Source organism: Drosophila sulfurigaster, chromosome 3, assembly GCF_023558435.1.
Source record: "Drosophila sulfurigaster albostrigata strain 15112-1811.04 chromosome 3, ASM2355843v2, whole genome shotgun sequence".
Classification (NCBI taxonomy): Eukaryota; Metazoa; Arthropoda; class Insecta; order Diptera; family Drosophilidae; genus Drosophila; species Drosophila sulfurigaster.
Window position 1 is genome coordinate 49,375,096 of NC_084883.1, and position 18,003 is coordinate 49,393,098.

General features: G+C 39.3%; 1 protein-coding gene across 12 annotated transcripts in view; it reads left to right on the plus strand.

Moving 5' to 3' along the window:
• Window positions 1-5,914: 5,914 nt before the first annotated feature.
• Window positions 5,915-18,003, plus strand: part of LOC133840940 (uncharacterized) — a 47,516-nt gene continuing 35,427 nt past the window's right edge. For 11 of the 12 annotated variants that reach the window (XM_062273162.1, XM_062273152.1, XM_062273155.1 and 8 more), the window contains exon 1: window positions 5,915-7,482. In XM_062273162.1, coding sequence (XP_062129146.1) covers window positions 5,922-7,482 — 1,561 coding nt within the window. In that variant the 5' untranslated portion in view covers window positions 5,915-5,921. Of the gene's footprint in view, window positions 7,483-17,881; window positions 17,997-18,003 lie in introns of those variants that run through there. The other variant, XM_062273163.1, reaches the window with a different exon arrangement.

The following is an 18,003-nucleotide window of genomic DNA, read 5'->3' on the forward strand; positions in this document are numbered from 1 at the left end:
GCTGTGTCTAAACGATATTCGTGACGTCTCAGAATTACTGACGTTCTATAGTTTATGCTCCACCCCTCTTAAGGACAGCCAGATATACCTGAACCTAAACATATGAACAAGCCTAAAGTGAGCATCAAGTTTATTGGCGACCCTCGCCGAGGCCTCATTAAACTGCGGCCTGTTTTCTTTTTGGTGTTCGCTACTTCACCCAGTGGCGACGAGAACGAGCAAGGGTATAAAAGGGTTGAGTATGTAATGGGAGGATGGTGGCAACTCTGTGCTCATAAAGTATGCATGTTCTTCCGTCTGTCTGTCCGTCCGTCCGTCCGCATGAATGCCTAAATCTTGCATACTACAAGAGCTAAAGCTCGCAAAGTTGGTGACAAGTTTGCAATGGTAGTTAGGGATAGTAAGTTGTTTTTACGTCTTACCAACTCCTACCTTAGCTTTATAGCGAATAGATACTCTCATTTTAAAGTTGTAGATTTGAGAATTGCATTTTGTAGATTATCACAATGCAATTTAGTGTATATATCTAAGGAACTGTCAAACTATCGATCGTAATACAGTTTATAACATTGCATCATGCAATCTGTTTTTAAATTTTGTCACTTTTACCTTATTTAAGAACTAATTAGAATCTGCATGGGAAGCATTTACTATGAAGTAAAATATATCATTTCCCCAGCAATATTTCTAAGTGCAATAAGTCTGGATTTTAAGAAAAAACAACTTTGTTTCACTCAGTTCGTAAGCTGGGTATTCTATCATCAGAACCCTCAAAGCCAAAAGAGTATTCTAGATGTCGCCTATAGCTCTTGCGATGCTATCGCACTCATTAGTCACTATTTGATTCACGAGCGTGTCACGTTGCCACCTCTTGAACTAAAAAACTAGCTGCGCTATCTGAAAATCTTGTGGAGTGGGAAGAGGGGAAGGGGTGAATACGCCTTCTGTTGCTTTCGGTTATTTCAATTAGTTTGTCGCATCCTTTGATGCCGCGATAGAACGTTGAATTGAAGATGCTGTCATATATTTATGCGAGTAAACTTGTCAGGTGGCGGCAGGGTTGTCAGGCTATCGGCTGTTGTCTGTTGACTGTAGACTGTGTCTACTGTTAGGCGAGATTAATGACTTCAATTTGCAAGTTGGCCAACCACAAGTTGCCAGTCAGCCAGTCTCCCCACTCGATGCGAAAACAACCCACTCAACGTGAGGCGGCGACACGCGTGCAGAGTTGCCAACTCGTTTTCCCACCGTTTAATTGGCATAATTTGTCTAACAAGAACAACCAAACAACCGGCCAAGCCAAGCGAACAACGACAACAACTTGTTTTGTATTCATTCGCCGTTGTTGCCGTGTGTTGATTGTGTGTATGGGTCTGTGTGTTGTTGTTGTGGTTCTTGTTGTTGTGCCGCGTATCAAAACATCACGACTAGAGTGAATGTTGTTGTGCCGTCGAGTGTTCTCTATTGTTGTTGTTGTTGTTTTTGTGCTGCCTCGGTTCTCGGTTTTGTCTAGCCTACGCGGAAAGGTGCCTCGAGTTGGAGCTGAAGCTGGAGCTGAAAGTGGAGCTGAAGTTGGAGCATTGCATACTTGTTGTCATGCCCAGAAGCCAGAAGCCGGTTGTAGTTGCAGTTTCAAATGGAATTAAAACTATCGAACAGCAAGTTTAATGACCGAAATCCAAGGTTTTCGCTAAACCTTTCGCTTATAATTGTTATAGATACTTTGAGCTGCACTTAAATTGTGCAAAATTCTTGAGTTATCAGACTTGCAGCATTCTAATTTTTAACTGCCATGCAATCGAAACTGTTTTCATATTTCTACATTCTCTAGTTTCTTTACTATTTCTTTCTTCATTAGTTATTATTCTTTTGACAATTTAATTGTGATAATTTGGCAATATTTTATGATTGCTAATTAACTTGCTAGCTGCTTACGTGCTTCTCTCACATTTAACCATATTCTTCACACACAGCTAGTTATGTCATCTCATCAAGTCTTGCGCGATTACCATTATTATATCATAATTGCAAAACATTTTTCCTTGGCGCCAGTTACTTTTCCTGGGAACTGCAAGACATTACAATCAGTCGCCCAAGTTCTGGTTTGTTCAAACGAGGTGCTAGAAGCGAGAAGCTCCGACTGTGAGTTTAACTTTTTAGCTGCCTCACTAATTGCTACCAATCTTAGTGTGGCAAGCGCGGCAGCAGCAGCAACATCGCAACCTTCTGTCAATGGCAATCTAATGCTTCAACTAACACAGAGGGGCACCTATTCCCTCCTTCCCCACCCTCCTTCTATCGCACACAATGCGGCACCATCGTTTCATTGTTGACATTGTTTTCTTGTTCACGCTGTGAGTCTCAGCGTTGACGCAATTATAACACATGGCTTTGTAGTTGTTGCTGTTGCTGCTGTCACAAATGTAACGTCCGCGTGCTCACCTGTTGTCCCCCCCTCCTCAGCACACCCTCTCCTTCAGCTACTCTTGCTAGACACATCCACTATATGCTCTGCATCCCTGACATCGCTGTCGCGTTTAACGAGCACAATTTAACATTTTACCGTCAACAATTAACATTTATGCAAAAATTAGACTTTAGCTGGTGCGAAAAAACTAGTTTGTCATTCTGAGAGCAGCGGAGAGGGCGCCAAATTGTAAACATTATCCGCATTAGTGTAAATTACTGTTATTTAATGGATCAAATGTCCATTAACAATAGAGCAAAGTGTGACACTCGATGTATAATTGCCGACTGTTATACTTAGTGTGTCATTTCTATTCTATAATTACAGACTATTGTGACTTCAACAATTATAGTTATTTGTTCTATATTTCTAATGATCTACAATTTGAAATTCATTATCTTTATTGATATTCTATAAGCTGATTAATATTGTGATTTATAATATTAAACTGTTATACATCTTGTCCCATTCTAATTCATTCGCTGTTCAATCAACTGAAAGCTTTAAAGACTATTCTAATTTATTGAATTCTAAATCGACTGAACGCCTTAAAACGTTAAAGATTATTGTTATATGTATAAAGTGTTATAACAATTGTTATACATCGACTTATTTAAATTTATTCGTTTGTTCTATGTTTCATCATCTAAACGCACTGAAACTAAGTGTTATAATAACTGTCATACACGGTACTATTCCTTTTATTTTATAAGGACACTACGTATTGAAAAGTTTAATTTATTGTTATACAAAGTGTTATAACATCTGTCTTAAATAATATTTTTCCAATGTGTACTTTACTCAATCTACAAAACGCATTGAAACTATCAGCTTTGCTTAAGAATGGTTGTACACTGTGTTATAGCAACTATTATACGGACAGCTATGGATTGATTCTCATTAATATTAACCCCCCGGCACGTGCGTCCTTGAGTAACCAATTGAAATGGTACAGCACAAGGACAAACGCTGCCATTTTGTTGTCTACGATGTTATAAATAACTGAAATGTCTCTGGCTCAACCTCTTCAATATCCACAGCCCGTCAGCTGGCTCACTTGTTCAGCTGACCGTGTCCGTTTATGTCAATTTTCCACGTCCCTTGACGATGGCAATGCATTTGGCCACTTTGTGCCTCATTCATTTATAATGAACGTGATGGTGGGATGCGAGCGAGGGATTAAGAGGGGTGAGGGGTTAAAATGGATGATGCTTTCGCTAGAGCATTGCAAACGTGTCATTAAATCAATATCTGCTCAGCAGTACCAAATAAAGCACAGCGATGTTTAAATATTTAGTTGATGCAACCAAATGAACGAAATTGCAGCAATTCGCTTTGAGTCGAGGCGGCATATGATGCGTATACGTGATATTTGATATTTGATGCGCACGTTTTATCTCAGCAGCTTATCGCGCTTATCTGTCATGTTCAACAACAGTTAATGTACGCGATCAGAGACTATTTTTATCAAGTCATTATACGGTTTATCTCAATCCCATCACCGCACAATTCCTAACAGAATTTCGTCGAGATTAGATTAGACTTTGCTTGCTCCACTTGCAGATGTGTCAGTGTGTGTAAGTGAGTGTATCTGTGTGTGTGTGTTTGTTTGTGTCTCGTGTCGGGTGCACTATTCATGTTGTAAATCCAAACTTGACGTTTGTCTCGCTTCTATTTGAACTTTGTAAACTGCTCTACGCTTTTCTCCTCCGCTCCTCGCAAACACAAACGAGGCCCACACGCAGTCAACCTTTGTCTCCCACTGTCGCTGCTTCCATCTATAAAGTGCATAGTTTTGTGTGTAGTTCGTTATCTGTGCTATTTGTTTGCCTCGCTGCTATTTGTTTGTACTCTATTGACTTTTTGATAATTTTCTCATACACAACTACCCACGCACACACACTCGACAACCGACAGCCGCCTTTAACTGTGCCTCCAGGCCCCAAACAATAGTATGTTTATATGTACAATGAGCGGCGCATTTTCAGATATCACGACAAAACTATTTTAAATGTGAGTGTGTGTTCAAGTGATTATACATTGTACATATATGTGTGTGTTTATTAGATTTCTTGGTAATTGCTAAAAAAAAATATAATTGTTGCCAATTGCTTATATTTGTACAAGTAACTATTATACAAAAAGTATTATATACAGTGAAAACTCTCTAGGCAAGAGATGAAATAGTAACATGCTTTAAATGTTATACTATTAAAATAACTGTTATACTTAGTAACATGGTCACTTGTTATAGCTAAAATTAAGAAATGTTTTTAAACTATTTTTTGTAGTATTCGCTATACTACGAATTGCTATTCCGATTGGTATCATGAATACTTCTGTTATACAATATGTGTCATACTAACTGTTATACTACCACGACTGTTTTACACAAGGTGTTATATGTATACACAATAGCTGGAGTTTTTAATATTTCGAGTGCTACCGCTTAAAATTTATCTATGTCATTATGAAATTATATTATTATTATATCTTAAGCGCAACATTCCAATAACTGTTATACTCGATCTGTTATAGTACAACTCTCTTGTACAACTGTTATACAGTAGGTATAAACATGAGTTCTTAACTAATACTCTTCAAGTAACTGTTATACATAAACTGTTATATGTCGAAAGTGTTATACAAAATTCCTGTCTAGAGCTACCGCTCATGTTTTATATTCATGCCTTACGCATATTCGCTTCATCCAATTTGTTGTCGTAAATTACATATTTTAGTGGGCTTTACCCGCTTGAGGCTTTCTCACTTAGAAGCGCACTCTAGAATTCCCCTAGGCCGATGCATAAATCAATACTCACACGAAGAGCGCACCGATAACAATAATAACCATTACCCTATCAGTGGAAGCAACCAACGCAAATAGCTTTCAATGTCGCGCGTCTCACCGACATTCTTTCATTCTCTCAAATGGCCCTATGCTGAGCACTGAGCTCTTCCCCCCCTCTCTCTCTGTCTCTCGTTCTCTCACTTAGTTTCTCTGAAGAAACGCAATGCTTCCAGCTGGTAATGCTTTGTGCCTTCTTTAGCGCCGCTCTTCGATTATGCGGGTTTATTTTGGTGTTGAACGTCGCCGAAGACTTTCACACGGTGCTTGACTCCCCATTCATAGTACATCATAAAAACAAACATAATATCGTGTTATATTAGTGCTATTTTGTATTGCATATTTGAGAGCAGAAAGTGAAAAGTGTTTTTTGCGAAAGTCGACAACCAAATAAAAATCGATGATATAAAAATGGCAAAGGTAAAAAAGTCGAAGAAGAGGAAATGACAAAACGCAGCGCGTTAATCGATTTAGTCATTTGGGGCGAGGTGTCGCTATCAGTTAGTTTAGTTAGTCATAAACTGAAATTGTAACGATATTAACTGGCTATTTAATTGCGTTATCTAATTGAGTGAAATTTCTTTCGTATATTTTTCCAGCTGCAACATGGAGAAACCCATGCAACATGCACCCGCTCCCGTGGGTAAAGTCTCCCAAATTGCCAACATCTTCCAGCGCAAACCCATCGAAATCCAGCCGGTGGAACAATTGAGCGCCGTTGCTGCTGCTCATGCTGCGGCTGCTGCTGCCGCTGCTGCAAATCCAGCGAATCCCGGACGAACTGAATCGCATTCGGCGCGTTTCAACAACGCTCGCGCACTCTTCGAGAAGCTTGGCGTCGAGTCGAATTCAAATGTGAGTTCACGTCTCTTGCGCAGCGGTTCACGTGAGGACAATTTGTGTGACGGCTCGGATCGTTCGTCGTCGCGTTCCTCGGATCGTTCACAGTCGCCGCCCAAGCGTCGGATGCCCTTCCCCTCGGGTGCAGCGCTCAATCAAAACAATCAGAACAACAACGCTGCCGCATCCCAGGCACAAAACGGCGGCGTCGAACGTCTCAGCAACAGCAAATTCATTGTGGAACCGACGTCGGGAGGCGTCAAGTATCCGCAGCACAATTTGTCGCGACTCAAGTCCGAGGAAATATCCACAACGGTCTCTGCGGCACCAGCTACAGCGGGTTCGGTGAGTGCGCTCTTTGCCAACAGCGCTGGGGATAAACCCGAGAAGCCGGAACGTAAATTCAACTCACGTGAGCTGATCGAGAAGCAAAAGAAGTGGACATCGCACTTTACCAAGACCAAGACAACGCGCACGCACAGCGATCTCAATCGTTGCGACATCATCCGCACTGTCCCAGGGACTGGCCTCATTATGGATAGCGAGAAGGCGCCTAAGTTGGCTGGCAACAGCAACCCAGAGCCGTCGCCACCAAGTGCTCCCTTGCGTCAGTCACAGGCACATGCAGTCACAGCCACGCCCACGCCCCCGCCCACAGCCATACCGCCGGAGATAAAGCCGCGCAGCGGTAAAATCGGCAGCCCGGTGAAGTCGCCGCCATTGCCGCCGATTCCAGCGGCCAAGCCAAAGAATGTCAGTCCCGTCAAGTTCAATCCGGAGCGTGTGCGTTCGCCCACCAAGTGCGTGGATGCGGCGCCACCGCCGCCGCCAGCTAAATCAGCAGCTGTCACAGCGGCCATGCAACGTTCGGCGTTGCTGCAACAGGAGCAACTACAGCAGCAACAGCTGCAACAACAATTAGTGGCACCTGTGCCACCGGAGAAACCACGCAAAAAGTCCATTGATCTCATTGAGGATGCAGCGCCCACCACATGCTCAACGCCCTCATCCTGTGCCTCGCCCACCAGCTCGATGAGCGCACACAGCAGCCACATGCAACAGCAACAACACCAGCAGGCGGCAACCAAGCGGGGATCCGTCGATGCCGCTGCCCATGGTCAGCCATATCATGGCAACGGTCTTTCGGGTAGCACTAATTCGGCTACGTCGGGCTCGCCTGTGGCAAGTGCATCGTCGGGTCCTTCCTCTCCCGTGCATACCGAGGATGAGAAGCAGGAGAATGAGTCCACAGAGAAGTCGGAAATGGAATACTATCACAACAACAACTACAACAGTGTGCCACGACGACGACGCAGCGAGAATGAAGGTGAGTTCAACGTGGTAGTAAAACATAAAGTTAGAGGTAATTATAGGAAAAACCTTCATAGTTAATGTGTAAAGATATGCCTCGAAATTCACATAGGAAAACCCATTGCTTATATGTAGCACTTAAAGCGCTGTTTGGGCTGCGCTAATTAACAACAGATGGCGCCACTCCGTTTATGTTTAGTAGTTTTAAATTAACAGTTTACATGCAACCAACATAAATGAGTTAAAGCTACTGCAAACTATATTTTGCACTGCACTTTTACATAAAAAACGTTTACGTTTCATAAAAAAAACTCTTTTAAAGTTGTAATCTAAAAACTGCAGTAAATTTCAAGTGCAGTAGCTACGTCTAGCGATCCATAGATGGCGTCTTAAATGAAATGTTGAAGAGTTTGCAGTAAAATATGTAATATAAGTTTACAGCAAATCACTCTATATGACAGACTATTTTATTATTTTTCTTGAGAGTCTTTAAAATGTAGAAACTGATTTGGAATGTTAAAACATCGTTATTAAATGCTGTTGCATTGCATTTTAAGCTAGTCAAAAGCGGATGTCGCCACAGTTAACTTTGCTCATGTTTATGGCGAAATTATTGCCAGCTTAACAAAAATATGCCAGTTATACGTAAAACTTTTAAAGTTGGTCATAAAAATAACTATTGTAGTGCAGTGCATTTTGGGCTAGCCAACAACAGATGGCGCCACTCCTTGTGTTGTCGTTGTGTTTGCTGTAACAATGTAATTCCCAAATTAAATGTTGAACTGAATACAACGTGTTCTTTTCTGCCAACTCTGTTCGCTGGCCATGTAAAACTTGGTGAACTTTGTGTTCTCGAGTTCAAACACCTTAACAGGGCTCCCACTATGATTCTCTCTATGTGCTTTGAACTCCCTCAGGCCTAGACTTGGACGAGACCCAAAAGAGAACAGAGAGAGCGAGCTCGAACCTAGCTCAACTCTGACTGTGACTGGGACTGCATTGTGCTGCCCTTCCACAGGCACCATTCATTACAACTTCTCAGCTCTTCGCTCCTCTTTACTGCTATTTTTTTGTGTGCAATTCTTTCTAAGCTGCACACAAATCGTGACTGCTCTTGCTTCGCTTCTCCTTGTGGCAAGTTTGTTTTCGCTTGGCTCTTTGGAGGCAAATTCCAATATGGGTCAAACACAGCAGGCATATCAAATGCATAGTCCCAGCCCCCACGGTCCGAAGCAGCCACAACAACATTCCAAGTTTCCCTCCTCCTTCTCCTCGCTCAATGCTCGACGCTCGCAATCTGTCGCCGACCATCTCGCAACGCTGTTGACGGCGACGACAACGTTGCGGGATTTTGTTGGGATTCTCTTGATATGCCCAGCAAATCCGCCTGACTATCCGTCTGTCCGTCTGTCCACTCTCCTCCTGTCTGCCCTGCTCACGCACTCCTCCAACTCCATACATGAAATTGTATTAATGCCAGATTAAGAATTCAATGATGCGTTGCCTCTTCGTGCCTCCGTTTTGTGGCTCTCTCTTTTCTACTGCTGATTATAAAATTGGAATTTGCACGCTGCGCTTCCGCCTTCTGCGCCATTCCAAACAGTTTCAGCTTCAGCTCCACATCCAACTTCAGTTGCAGCAGCTCCGCCAAGCGCGACTTTGTCTAGAACTTTTTTAATTCATAAGTATTGCGAGTGCTTGTCGAGTTGTGCTTTTGCAACAAAAGTGGGCGTGGCATTACCTTGATTTATTGATCAGCTCGTTGTTGTTGTTCTTCTTCTTCTCGTTCGAGGGCAGAGATTATCATGGAGGGCAGCACTCGGTCTTAATCTTGACTCGACTCGAGCTGAACTCGAGTTGTACTTTTATGTTATTGCCAGCTGGATTACACGATAGATAGCTGCTCTGCTGCTGCAACTGGCAACTTGGCAACAATTGCAACGATTATCTGCAACAATTTGTCCAAAAGTGCAGCAGATTGATGGCCACCTTTCAATCTCCGCTGAAGCGAGGAATTTCCACTCAATTTCGTTGGTATGCTGAGGAAGTTAAGCGAATTGGCAAATGGTTTGGAAGGTATTGCTCCCTTTATAGGGTATCAGCTTAAGATTAAAGAATAAAGTCTGAAAAATCACAGCTTTAATCATTAGAATTTAAAATTACAATGTATAGTTCGTATGTTTCGTTGATATTCTGAGTAAAGTAAAATAAGTGCAAAAGGTCAGGGGTTGTCTGGAAGGGATATTCCTCTTTTGATTGGATAAAAACTTTAGATAGAATAAAATAGTCTGGAATATTACAACACTCTTTCAATTATCTATTGATTTCGATTGAAAATCTGAAGAATCTGAAAAATTACATCAACAAAAGGATTAAAATATCACAACAATACTAAAATATACTGAAGGACATATTTGGTATATCAATGAAGCACTACATTTGAAATATACCAGATTGTCAGCTAAAGCAAACTACTTAGTTGCTTTAGCTGACAATCTTGTATATTTAAAATACAGTACTTTATCGATACTACTACTTAGTAGTACTCTTATATTACTTCTACAACTTTAATTCGATCATGTATACGAAGATGTTTTTTCATTTGAGGCTTTAAATTTGAATTTGAATTTGAATTTATTTAAAAACAGAACAAATTTGGACTCCCCACACTAATAGCGAATTAGATCAGCTAAAGATAATTTTATATTTATACACACCCCAATATGAGGAGTATCAGGGCATTATTTATAGGAAATGTGGGACTACATAATTTGCAGGGTATCAACATACGACGTTTTTATAGACATTTTGAATGAGCCGACAGAGCAGCACGTCAATTCGTCATTGGCGTGTGCGTGTGTTGCCTGCTTGCCTTGGCTTTGCGCACAGCTGTATCCAGTCTAAAGGGGGCGGAACTTTGGGGGAGGCACATGAATGGGGAGAATTCGTTAACTCTCCACTACAACATACTAGAGGACAGTCCCTGGCAATAGGCATACTATATGTCTGTCTGTCCGTCTGTCTGTCTATCCGTTTGTCTGTCTGTCTGTCCGTCTGCCTGGCGCATTCTGAATGGGGCTTGGCTGTCTGTCACACACTCTCACCCATAAGTTTATAAATAAAATGGGAAAGCACTACTTGAGCACTAGTACGAGGTATTTGTATGCCACAACAACAATAACAACAACAATAACAAGAACAAGAACCCCTCCTCAGGCTGCGTGTATTTGAATATAAATTATGGCTGCCAAAACGGTTGACGGCGCTGCTCCACTTTATGCTTTTGTATATATAGTAGAATACAACAACGAAATTGTATATAGTATAATCAAATAGACAAAGCATTGACAACGACAAACAGACAGACGGACAGATGAACGGGCAGACAAATTGAAGCATACGTATTCTATGGTTAATCCAAAACGGAAGATATTATTTATCACAATTAGAACTAGCGCAAATATTGACAATTTATTAGCGACAGTGGCAAAGACAACAAATGAAATACAAACGCTGATAAAATATTGAATCAAACACTTCACAAAAGTATCTTTTTTCTTTTGTCATTAATCACAATTCTACAAAACTTGTAGGAAAATCAATTTTACTTGCCGCAGTTGTCGTATTAAAAATTAAATTTTCCTTCAATCAATCACTTCCATATGTAAACAAATAAAAAGCTTGCTATGTATTCAATTGAAATTGAAATTGAATGTTGACAGCGCTTCAACTCTCAACTATCCCAGCTGGTTGTAAAACTTGCTAAGCGGCTTGCAACTCTACAAAAAAGCTTTAGCGAGTGCAGCAACCCAGTGCTGCTGTCATCGCTGGTGATAGTTGCCAAAGTTTCCGCTAGCTGGCGCCACTTGCCGCATTTTTCAAATTCCTGATGTGCGCGCTTTTTGTGTTTGTCTTGTGTAAAGGCAAGCGAAAGTTCATTGGCCCGTCAATGCGTGGGTTTTTGACAGCCACTTGTCGCAGTCGCAGTGTAGACTTTTCTGTGTTGTTGTTGCTGTTATGCTTCTTGCATAGTTTTCGCCATTGCTGGCCACCCAAGTAGGCAAGCAGATAGGCATCATCAACGTGTCTGTCTGTGTCTAATTTTGTATGCGAGGAAGGGGAAAGGGGCTCAAGCTTTGGCTAGTTTTTCTTTTCATCTGGGTCTATGAAAGATGTGACGTCCGTTGCGCAAAAACAAAAATGAGGTGAAAAAAAAATTGTCATGTCAATGTTGATGGCTGCCTGTCTGGTTTCTGTTGCTGTTGCTGTGGCCGCATTGTGTCGTAAGAAATGGATGCTGGAAATAGCTTAAAAAACCGACCAAGTTATTCTAAATAAATATTTTTGAATTTTCTTTAATTAAGCGAAACTCTTGCAGCGCAGTCAATAGAAGAATTTGTCACGTTGCGTTGAGTTTTGGTGGTATTTTTAGCATACTATTTTTTGCCGTTGTCCATATGTATGTATAGATGCAAAAATCTGAATATATGTATGTTGTTGTGTCGCCCCTCGTCACGTCACCCTGTTGCCACTCAATTGACACCCCTTGCCAAAAATTTTGGCCTTACCCAACACACACGTCGATTGTGCAATCTGGCAGCTTGACAAGTGGCAGCCCTTGGGGCTACCCAGAGAGCGAGCTTGATAGCTTGTTGGGTGGTTGACGGTGGAGGAGGGGAAGGGGGAGGTAATGAGATCGTCACGCGTGAGTTTGACACACCCTGTGTAACGGAACTTTGGCTGCTGCATGTCTGCCGGGCAATTTGCCAGCCTGCGTGCCGAGAGTGAGAGCGAGAGAGCGAAAGTAACCAGAGAATGAGAGTACGAGTGCGAGAGAGAGTAAAAGTGAGAGATCTCGCACGCTCTTTGGATTGTATTTGTTTTTGTTTTTGCTTTTTCAGCAAATTTCTTTCAATTCCTCACAAAATGTTGCGCTTGATCTTTTCAGTTGATGTCGCGTTTCGCTAGCGTTTGTTTCCATTGATAAAGCCGCAAGAATAATTTGCTCGAAATCGTTTGGAAAACAAACCAAAAAATATATAAATAAAAAAAAACGCGTGTGATTTTCAATTTGCAGAATAATAAATTTAACTCAGGCGCTGCCAAGTTAAACAAATTAAAAATTTTAAATTACAAAAACAAAAGAACAAATCTCAATGGTGCGAAAAACATCAAGAACAACAACAACAACAATAAAAAGCATTTAGTTAATTGCGGAAATTTGTCAAAATGGAATAGAATTGAATATGAACTATAATTAAAATCAAAGCCGAAACCAAATCAAACCAAACCCAAATTCATTCAACGATTAATCGAAGCAAGCATTATCATCACAACTATAGACACATGTGGTTGATGCGTGATTGAAGAACTTGTGTCGAACCTTCTTCTTCAGTTGATTCTTTTGTCGGATTTATTATGGATGGTCGTTAGGGGCACGTGAGATTTGTGATTTCCGTTTAGTTTCACAGAAACTGATAAGATTCGCTTTCAATTGATTTGCTTTGGCATCAATTTCTAGTTTTCAAGTGAAAAATTATTCAATTTTCAGTTGCTGCTGGTTGATTATTAAATTCGAATTGTTTTATTTGTAGTCTTTTTGTTGCATTGTGTAATTGATTTAAAAACTCATTGCGAATCGCCCGAGTGACCCTAATTTGTGTCGAGTAAATGAATGAAGTCGAGTTAATGACATGCAAAACTGAATGCGATTGAAGTGAAGGGAAATGTGAAGAGGGAAGAGGGAAGGAAGCAAGTAAAAGCGACAAAGTGTGTGTGCAACAGATATGATGATGCTGTTCATACGAATAATTACTCAAAAACTCAATTTTCGTTGCTTTAGCTGTAGGCGTAAAGCTTATAAAGAATGTTTGTATACCCTGTAAAAGGGCGGGTAAAGGGTTGTTTGAGCAATGAATAAATTGAGGATATATGATGTATATAGTGGCATGCTTGTTAAAAGTTCCAAAAGATATGCTGACAATTCGCTGTAAGATTGAGAAATACTACCAAAATAATACTCCCTAAAAAATAAGAAAATGAATAGAGGAATTTATTCTTCTTGAAAGATTTATTTTTATTGCAAACATTTTAAAAATGTATTAAAGGGAATTTAGAGTTCATTAAATTTTTTACTTTTATTGTAAACATTTGAAAAATTGCTTAAAGGGAATTTATTTTTCATGTTATTCTAAACATTGGAATAATTTCCTTATAGTTGGAAATAATTGTATAGTTCATATCAAAATTATGACACTTCAAAAACATCCCAGGCATTGATTCCCTCTCGAAATTGTTATTTTTAGAATTTCTTTTCTATATATTCGACATAGTAGAGCAAAAGTAATAACGAAATATAGTTTATGGTATATAGTAACTTGAATATCTCGTCTAAAGTTTTACCTATAACTTTTATATTTTAGAGATAGAACAAAAGAAAGAATGAAATATACATAATATACGAGTAATATATAGTTTTTGTGGTAATCTCTTCTAAAGTTCAACCCATAATTCCTTTTTAAAACTCACGTTTCTAGAGCATCTATTAGCCCATCATCGTGTAATTAATCACATGAAGACAAATTTCGGTCGTCTGGATATTAAATGTGCAAAGGTTCGGCGAACTGCGAGGCGACAAGCAAAGCGAGAAAAATATTTAAAAAATGCGTCTACAGCTGTGTGCTGAATGTGTGTACGTGTGTGTAAGAGTGTGTGTGTGTGCCCAGCACATTTGCTGATGCTTGTTGACCATATTGCAACATGGCAACAAGCAACAAGCAGAGCTGAGAGCAAATAACAATGTAGAAACTGCTGCTGCTTAAAATTTTGTAGAAGCACATTTTAAATTTGTCTTGCGACTCTTGCTTCCTCTCCGTCTCTCCCCTTTCGCATCGTCACTCCACTTCCCTCTCTCTCTCGGTGTCCACTCATCCCCGGCGTGCAGTTTATTTTGAAAATTGAAAAAAATAGTTGGTCAACAGCAGCAGCAGCAAACAAATTGCAATTGTCATGTGCTTGCACTTTTTCACATTGTTATCTCGCCATCTCCCTCTCTTACTCTCTTTCTCCCTCTCTCTCTGGGATGCGTTGCTAACATTTTGTTGTCAAATATTTTGTGCTTAGTCTTTTTTTTTTTTTGCTTGTCTCTCTCGATATATCTCTCATTTCATTGCCTGTTGCTGTGGACAACAACAATGTGTCCAAATATTTGTTTTCCCATTGAAGATGACAAATTTTTTTAGCTGCAAGTTTTCACCAACTCCGTTTATTTTGTCAACCCACCTTGACAGACTTTTCCAACTTAATTCAGCTGCTCATGGGGAAATTGAGACTTTCGGCTTGCAAATTACATTCTTCACTTTAACTGCAACTAATGAGGAAACTTTAAGTGGAAAAACACTTAATAAATGAATTGACTTTAAGTTTTGTCAAGCTTCATTTTAAAGAGGGGAATCTAAAACTATTTGCCTTTTGTTTTTGATTCATTCATTATCCAACATCTGTGGGTCTGCATTGTGCATGCTAAGCTGCCACAATTTGGCCTAACAAATGTTCTTTCTGGCTGCCTAAATGCTTCTTGCAACCTCACTCTGTCTTAGAATTTGCCAGTTTGTCGTTTTGACAGCAACTTCCGTTTGGTTTATGCTCTGTGTGTGGGAAGCAAAGCTAAAGAGTTGTTTGGATAAAGAAAAAAAGATAAAAAGTGCAAACAGAAGTTAGTTTTCAACTCTCAATATGTCTTGTTTAATAGTTTGCTTTCAATTTTCAATGTGAGCAGCCTTGTTTAATATAATATTCTAGCCAATCTTTATTTTTATGGATTGATTCCAATTAATATTATTGTGATGGTTCTGAGCACTCAATATGATAAGGCATTCTTGAGTATAAAGGACTCATTATTGTATGCCTTAATTTTTTAAAATTTAATGCTCCGAAATAGTGACTTTTAAGGTGATCTTATAGTTCTCCTGTTAAGTTTAAAGTCTTTATTATTCTATGCCTTAATTTGCTAATTTTAGAGTATTATATATACCAATTTCTAAAGCGAATTTTCAGAAAAAAGACTGAACAAATAGAACTTAGTTTTAAATACTTGTATCAGCAATCAATATTATTCTACAGATTCATTATTTAAAGGCTCCATTTTAAGCAAATATTTTAATTCATTAGAATCAATATCATTTTAATTGCTCAGATTATAGAAAATGTTCTGAGTCTCAGAGTCTTTTGTTCTTACTTGTTTTTGATGTAATGAATTTGACCAGATTAAACACTATTTATTTGATGCCTTAATTTACAAGATATTTTGTGTCAAATTATATATACTGCATTCAAATTTCTACTTCCGAAAAGACTCTAATATTCCAGAGTATTCAATCTGTTGTATATCAAATCGAGCAATCTGATGGGCTTTATCTCGACATCACGTCACGAATGCTGTACACACATTGTTATGTTTTTTCTTTTATTTATCTTCTCTCTCTCTTTCTCGTTCGCCATCTCTTTCTTTTTCTTTCTCTGTCTCCAGCTGCTTTAGTATTGTTTGTCTTTGTTTCCCCTCTTTCAATTTGTTGTCGCTTTGCTGCGGTTACTCAAACAATTATTTTTGCATTTTCATGTGAACAACATTTTGCTTGGCCGTGCGCTTTTCTTTTCTCAATTTTTCTATGTTTTTTTCTTTGGGTTTTTTCACTTTGCAGTCAGCAGAAATGTTTTGTTTGCCTTGCGAGTGCAAAAATTGCAAGTGCCAGGCACTTGAACTATAAGATTTCCATGGCCCAGCACTTTGAATTTATCAATTACGCTCGCTCGCTTCGTCCGCTTCGCCCTCAACTTTTTGCTTCATCAATTAAGTTGAGAGTTTTGCTTTTGTTTATTAAAAAATTTAGTTTAGAATTCGTTTGATTCATTAGTTACACAAAAGTGTTCTGTGGATGCGTGCGTGCGTTCATTAATTACTGACAAATTGCCATTGAATTTGGGTCATTTACAATTTATATATATATTTAAACGTAACTAAAACTTTGTTTTATTTCGAGATGTTTTGGGTTGCTATTTTCGCTCGTTAATTGTCTTTTGTTTTGGCTTTGGGGCAATTTATTTTTGGCAGTACCCAAATTTCCCGTTTTTCATCAATGATTTGTTGCTATTGTTCTTTCTGCACATATTTGCAGCTCATTAAATGCCCAACAAAAAAAAGCAAGCAACAAATAAAAAGCGAAAAACAATTTCTGAATTTTCTCATTCGATTTTTCATCATTGATTTAATTTGGAGGCTGCCTCTCGTTCAATCGCGTTTTCCGCTCTCTTTGTTGACCTTCGCTTTTCGTTTTAAAATTTTCATCAAGTTTATTTACTTGAACCGAAACAATATTACCCATACGCCACATTGGCCTCCAAGCAATATGCATTCAATACAAACGCGACCATCTGCTCACTGCCTTGTGGCACTTGCTGTGGCATCAAAAGTCCCCCGAAGCTCCTCTCTCTGTCTCTCTCTCCCGCTCTCTCTTCCCCCTTGCGGCATTAAGTATTCATGCAAGTTTCGAATGTAGCTGGACATGCGCCTAATTGGCATTAAGTATACGTCAGGGTGCAACAAACAGCAGGAGCAATTGTATTGACTTTTTCGACTCGAACTGATTGCAAAATTTTTCTGCCAGCTGCCAGATTTTACTACTAGCTGCAGCTTGAGCCCACATTAATTGCTTGCATATTTGTTGCATGTCGTCTTTAGGTGATACTGTGAAATCTTTAATGTGTCATGCTCTAAATTTAAGATGTTTCAACTGAGTCAGAACGGAATCAACTTTTTATACCCGCTAACCATTGGGTGGAAGGGTATTATTTGCATTGTGCCTCCATGAAAAGTTTGTAAGGAGGCATCTCCGACCCTATAAAGTATATATATTGTAGAATTGTAGAAGTCAGAAGTAAACATAAACTGGGGGTCTTAGTTACTTGGTCTGACAATCTAGTATATTTTGCACTTAGAGCACCTCATTTAAAATATACCATAATAGTTCAGTGCGGCATTAGTTTTAAAATATACTAAATTGATGTATCGCAAAAATACTACAAATATACCAAATGTTACATTTAGTATATTGATATACTACTGCATTTAAAGCTTAGTATATTTTTTTATCAGCATACCAAATATGGTCTTTGGTATATTTTTAGTATTTTTGTGGTATATTAATTTGGTCTATTTTAAGAATAATACCACACTATTGTACTTTTATTGCCAATAAATAACGGGTATCTCACAGTCGAGCACACTCGACTATAGCTGTCTTGCTTGTTTTATTTGGTACATGTGTTTCGATGCTTTGAACTCCATTGACAAATGTTCGCAAATGGCTAAATAATCGAATTAAATGAAACGAAAATAATGTGCTGTATTTTAGTGCTGACAAAATGTGTTTAACAATTGTGACAGAATTCTAAAAGTCCGTCGTGCATAAAATACGTGAATAGTGTGCGTGAAAATGTGTCTCAGTTTGCGTAAACTCTGTTCAGCTTGTCGAGGTTAGTA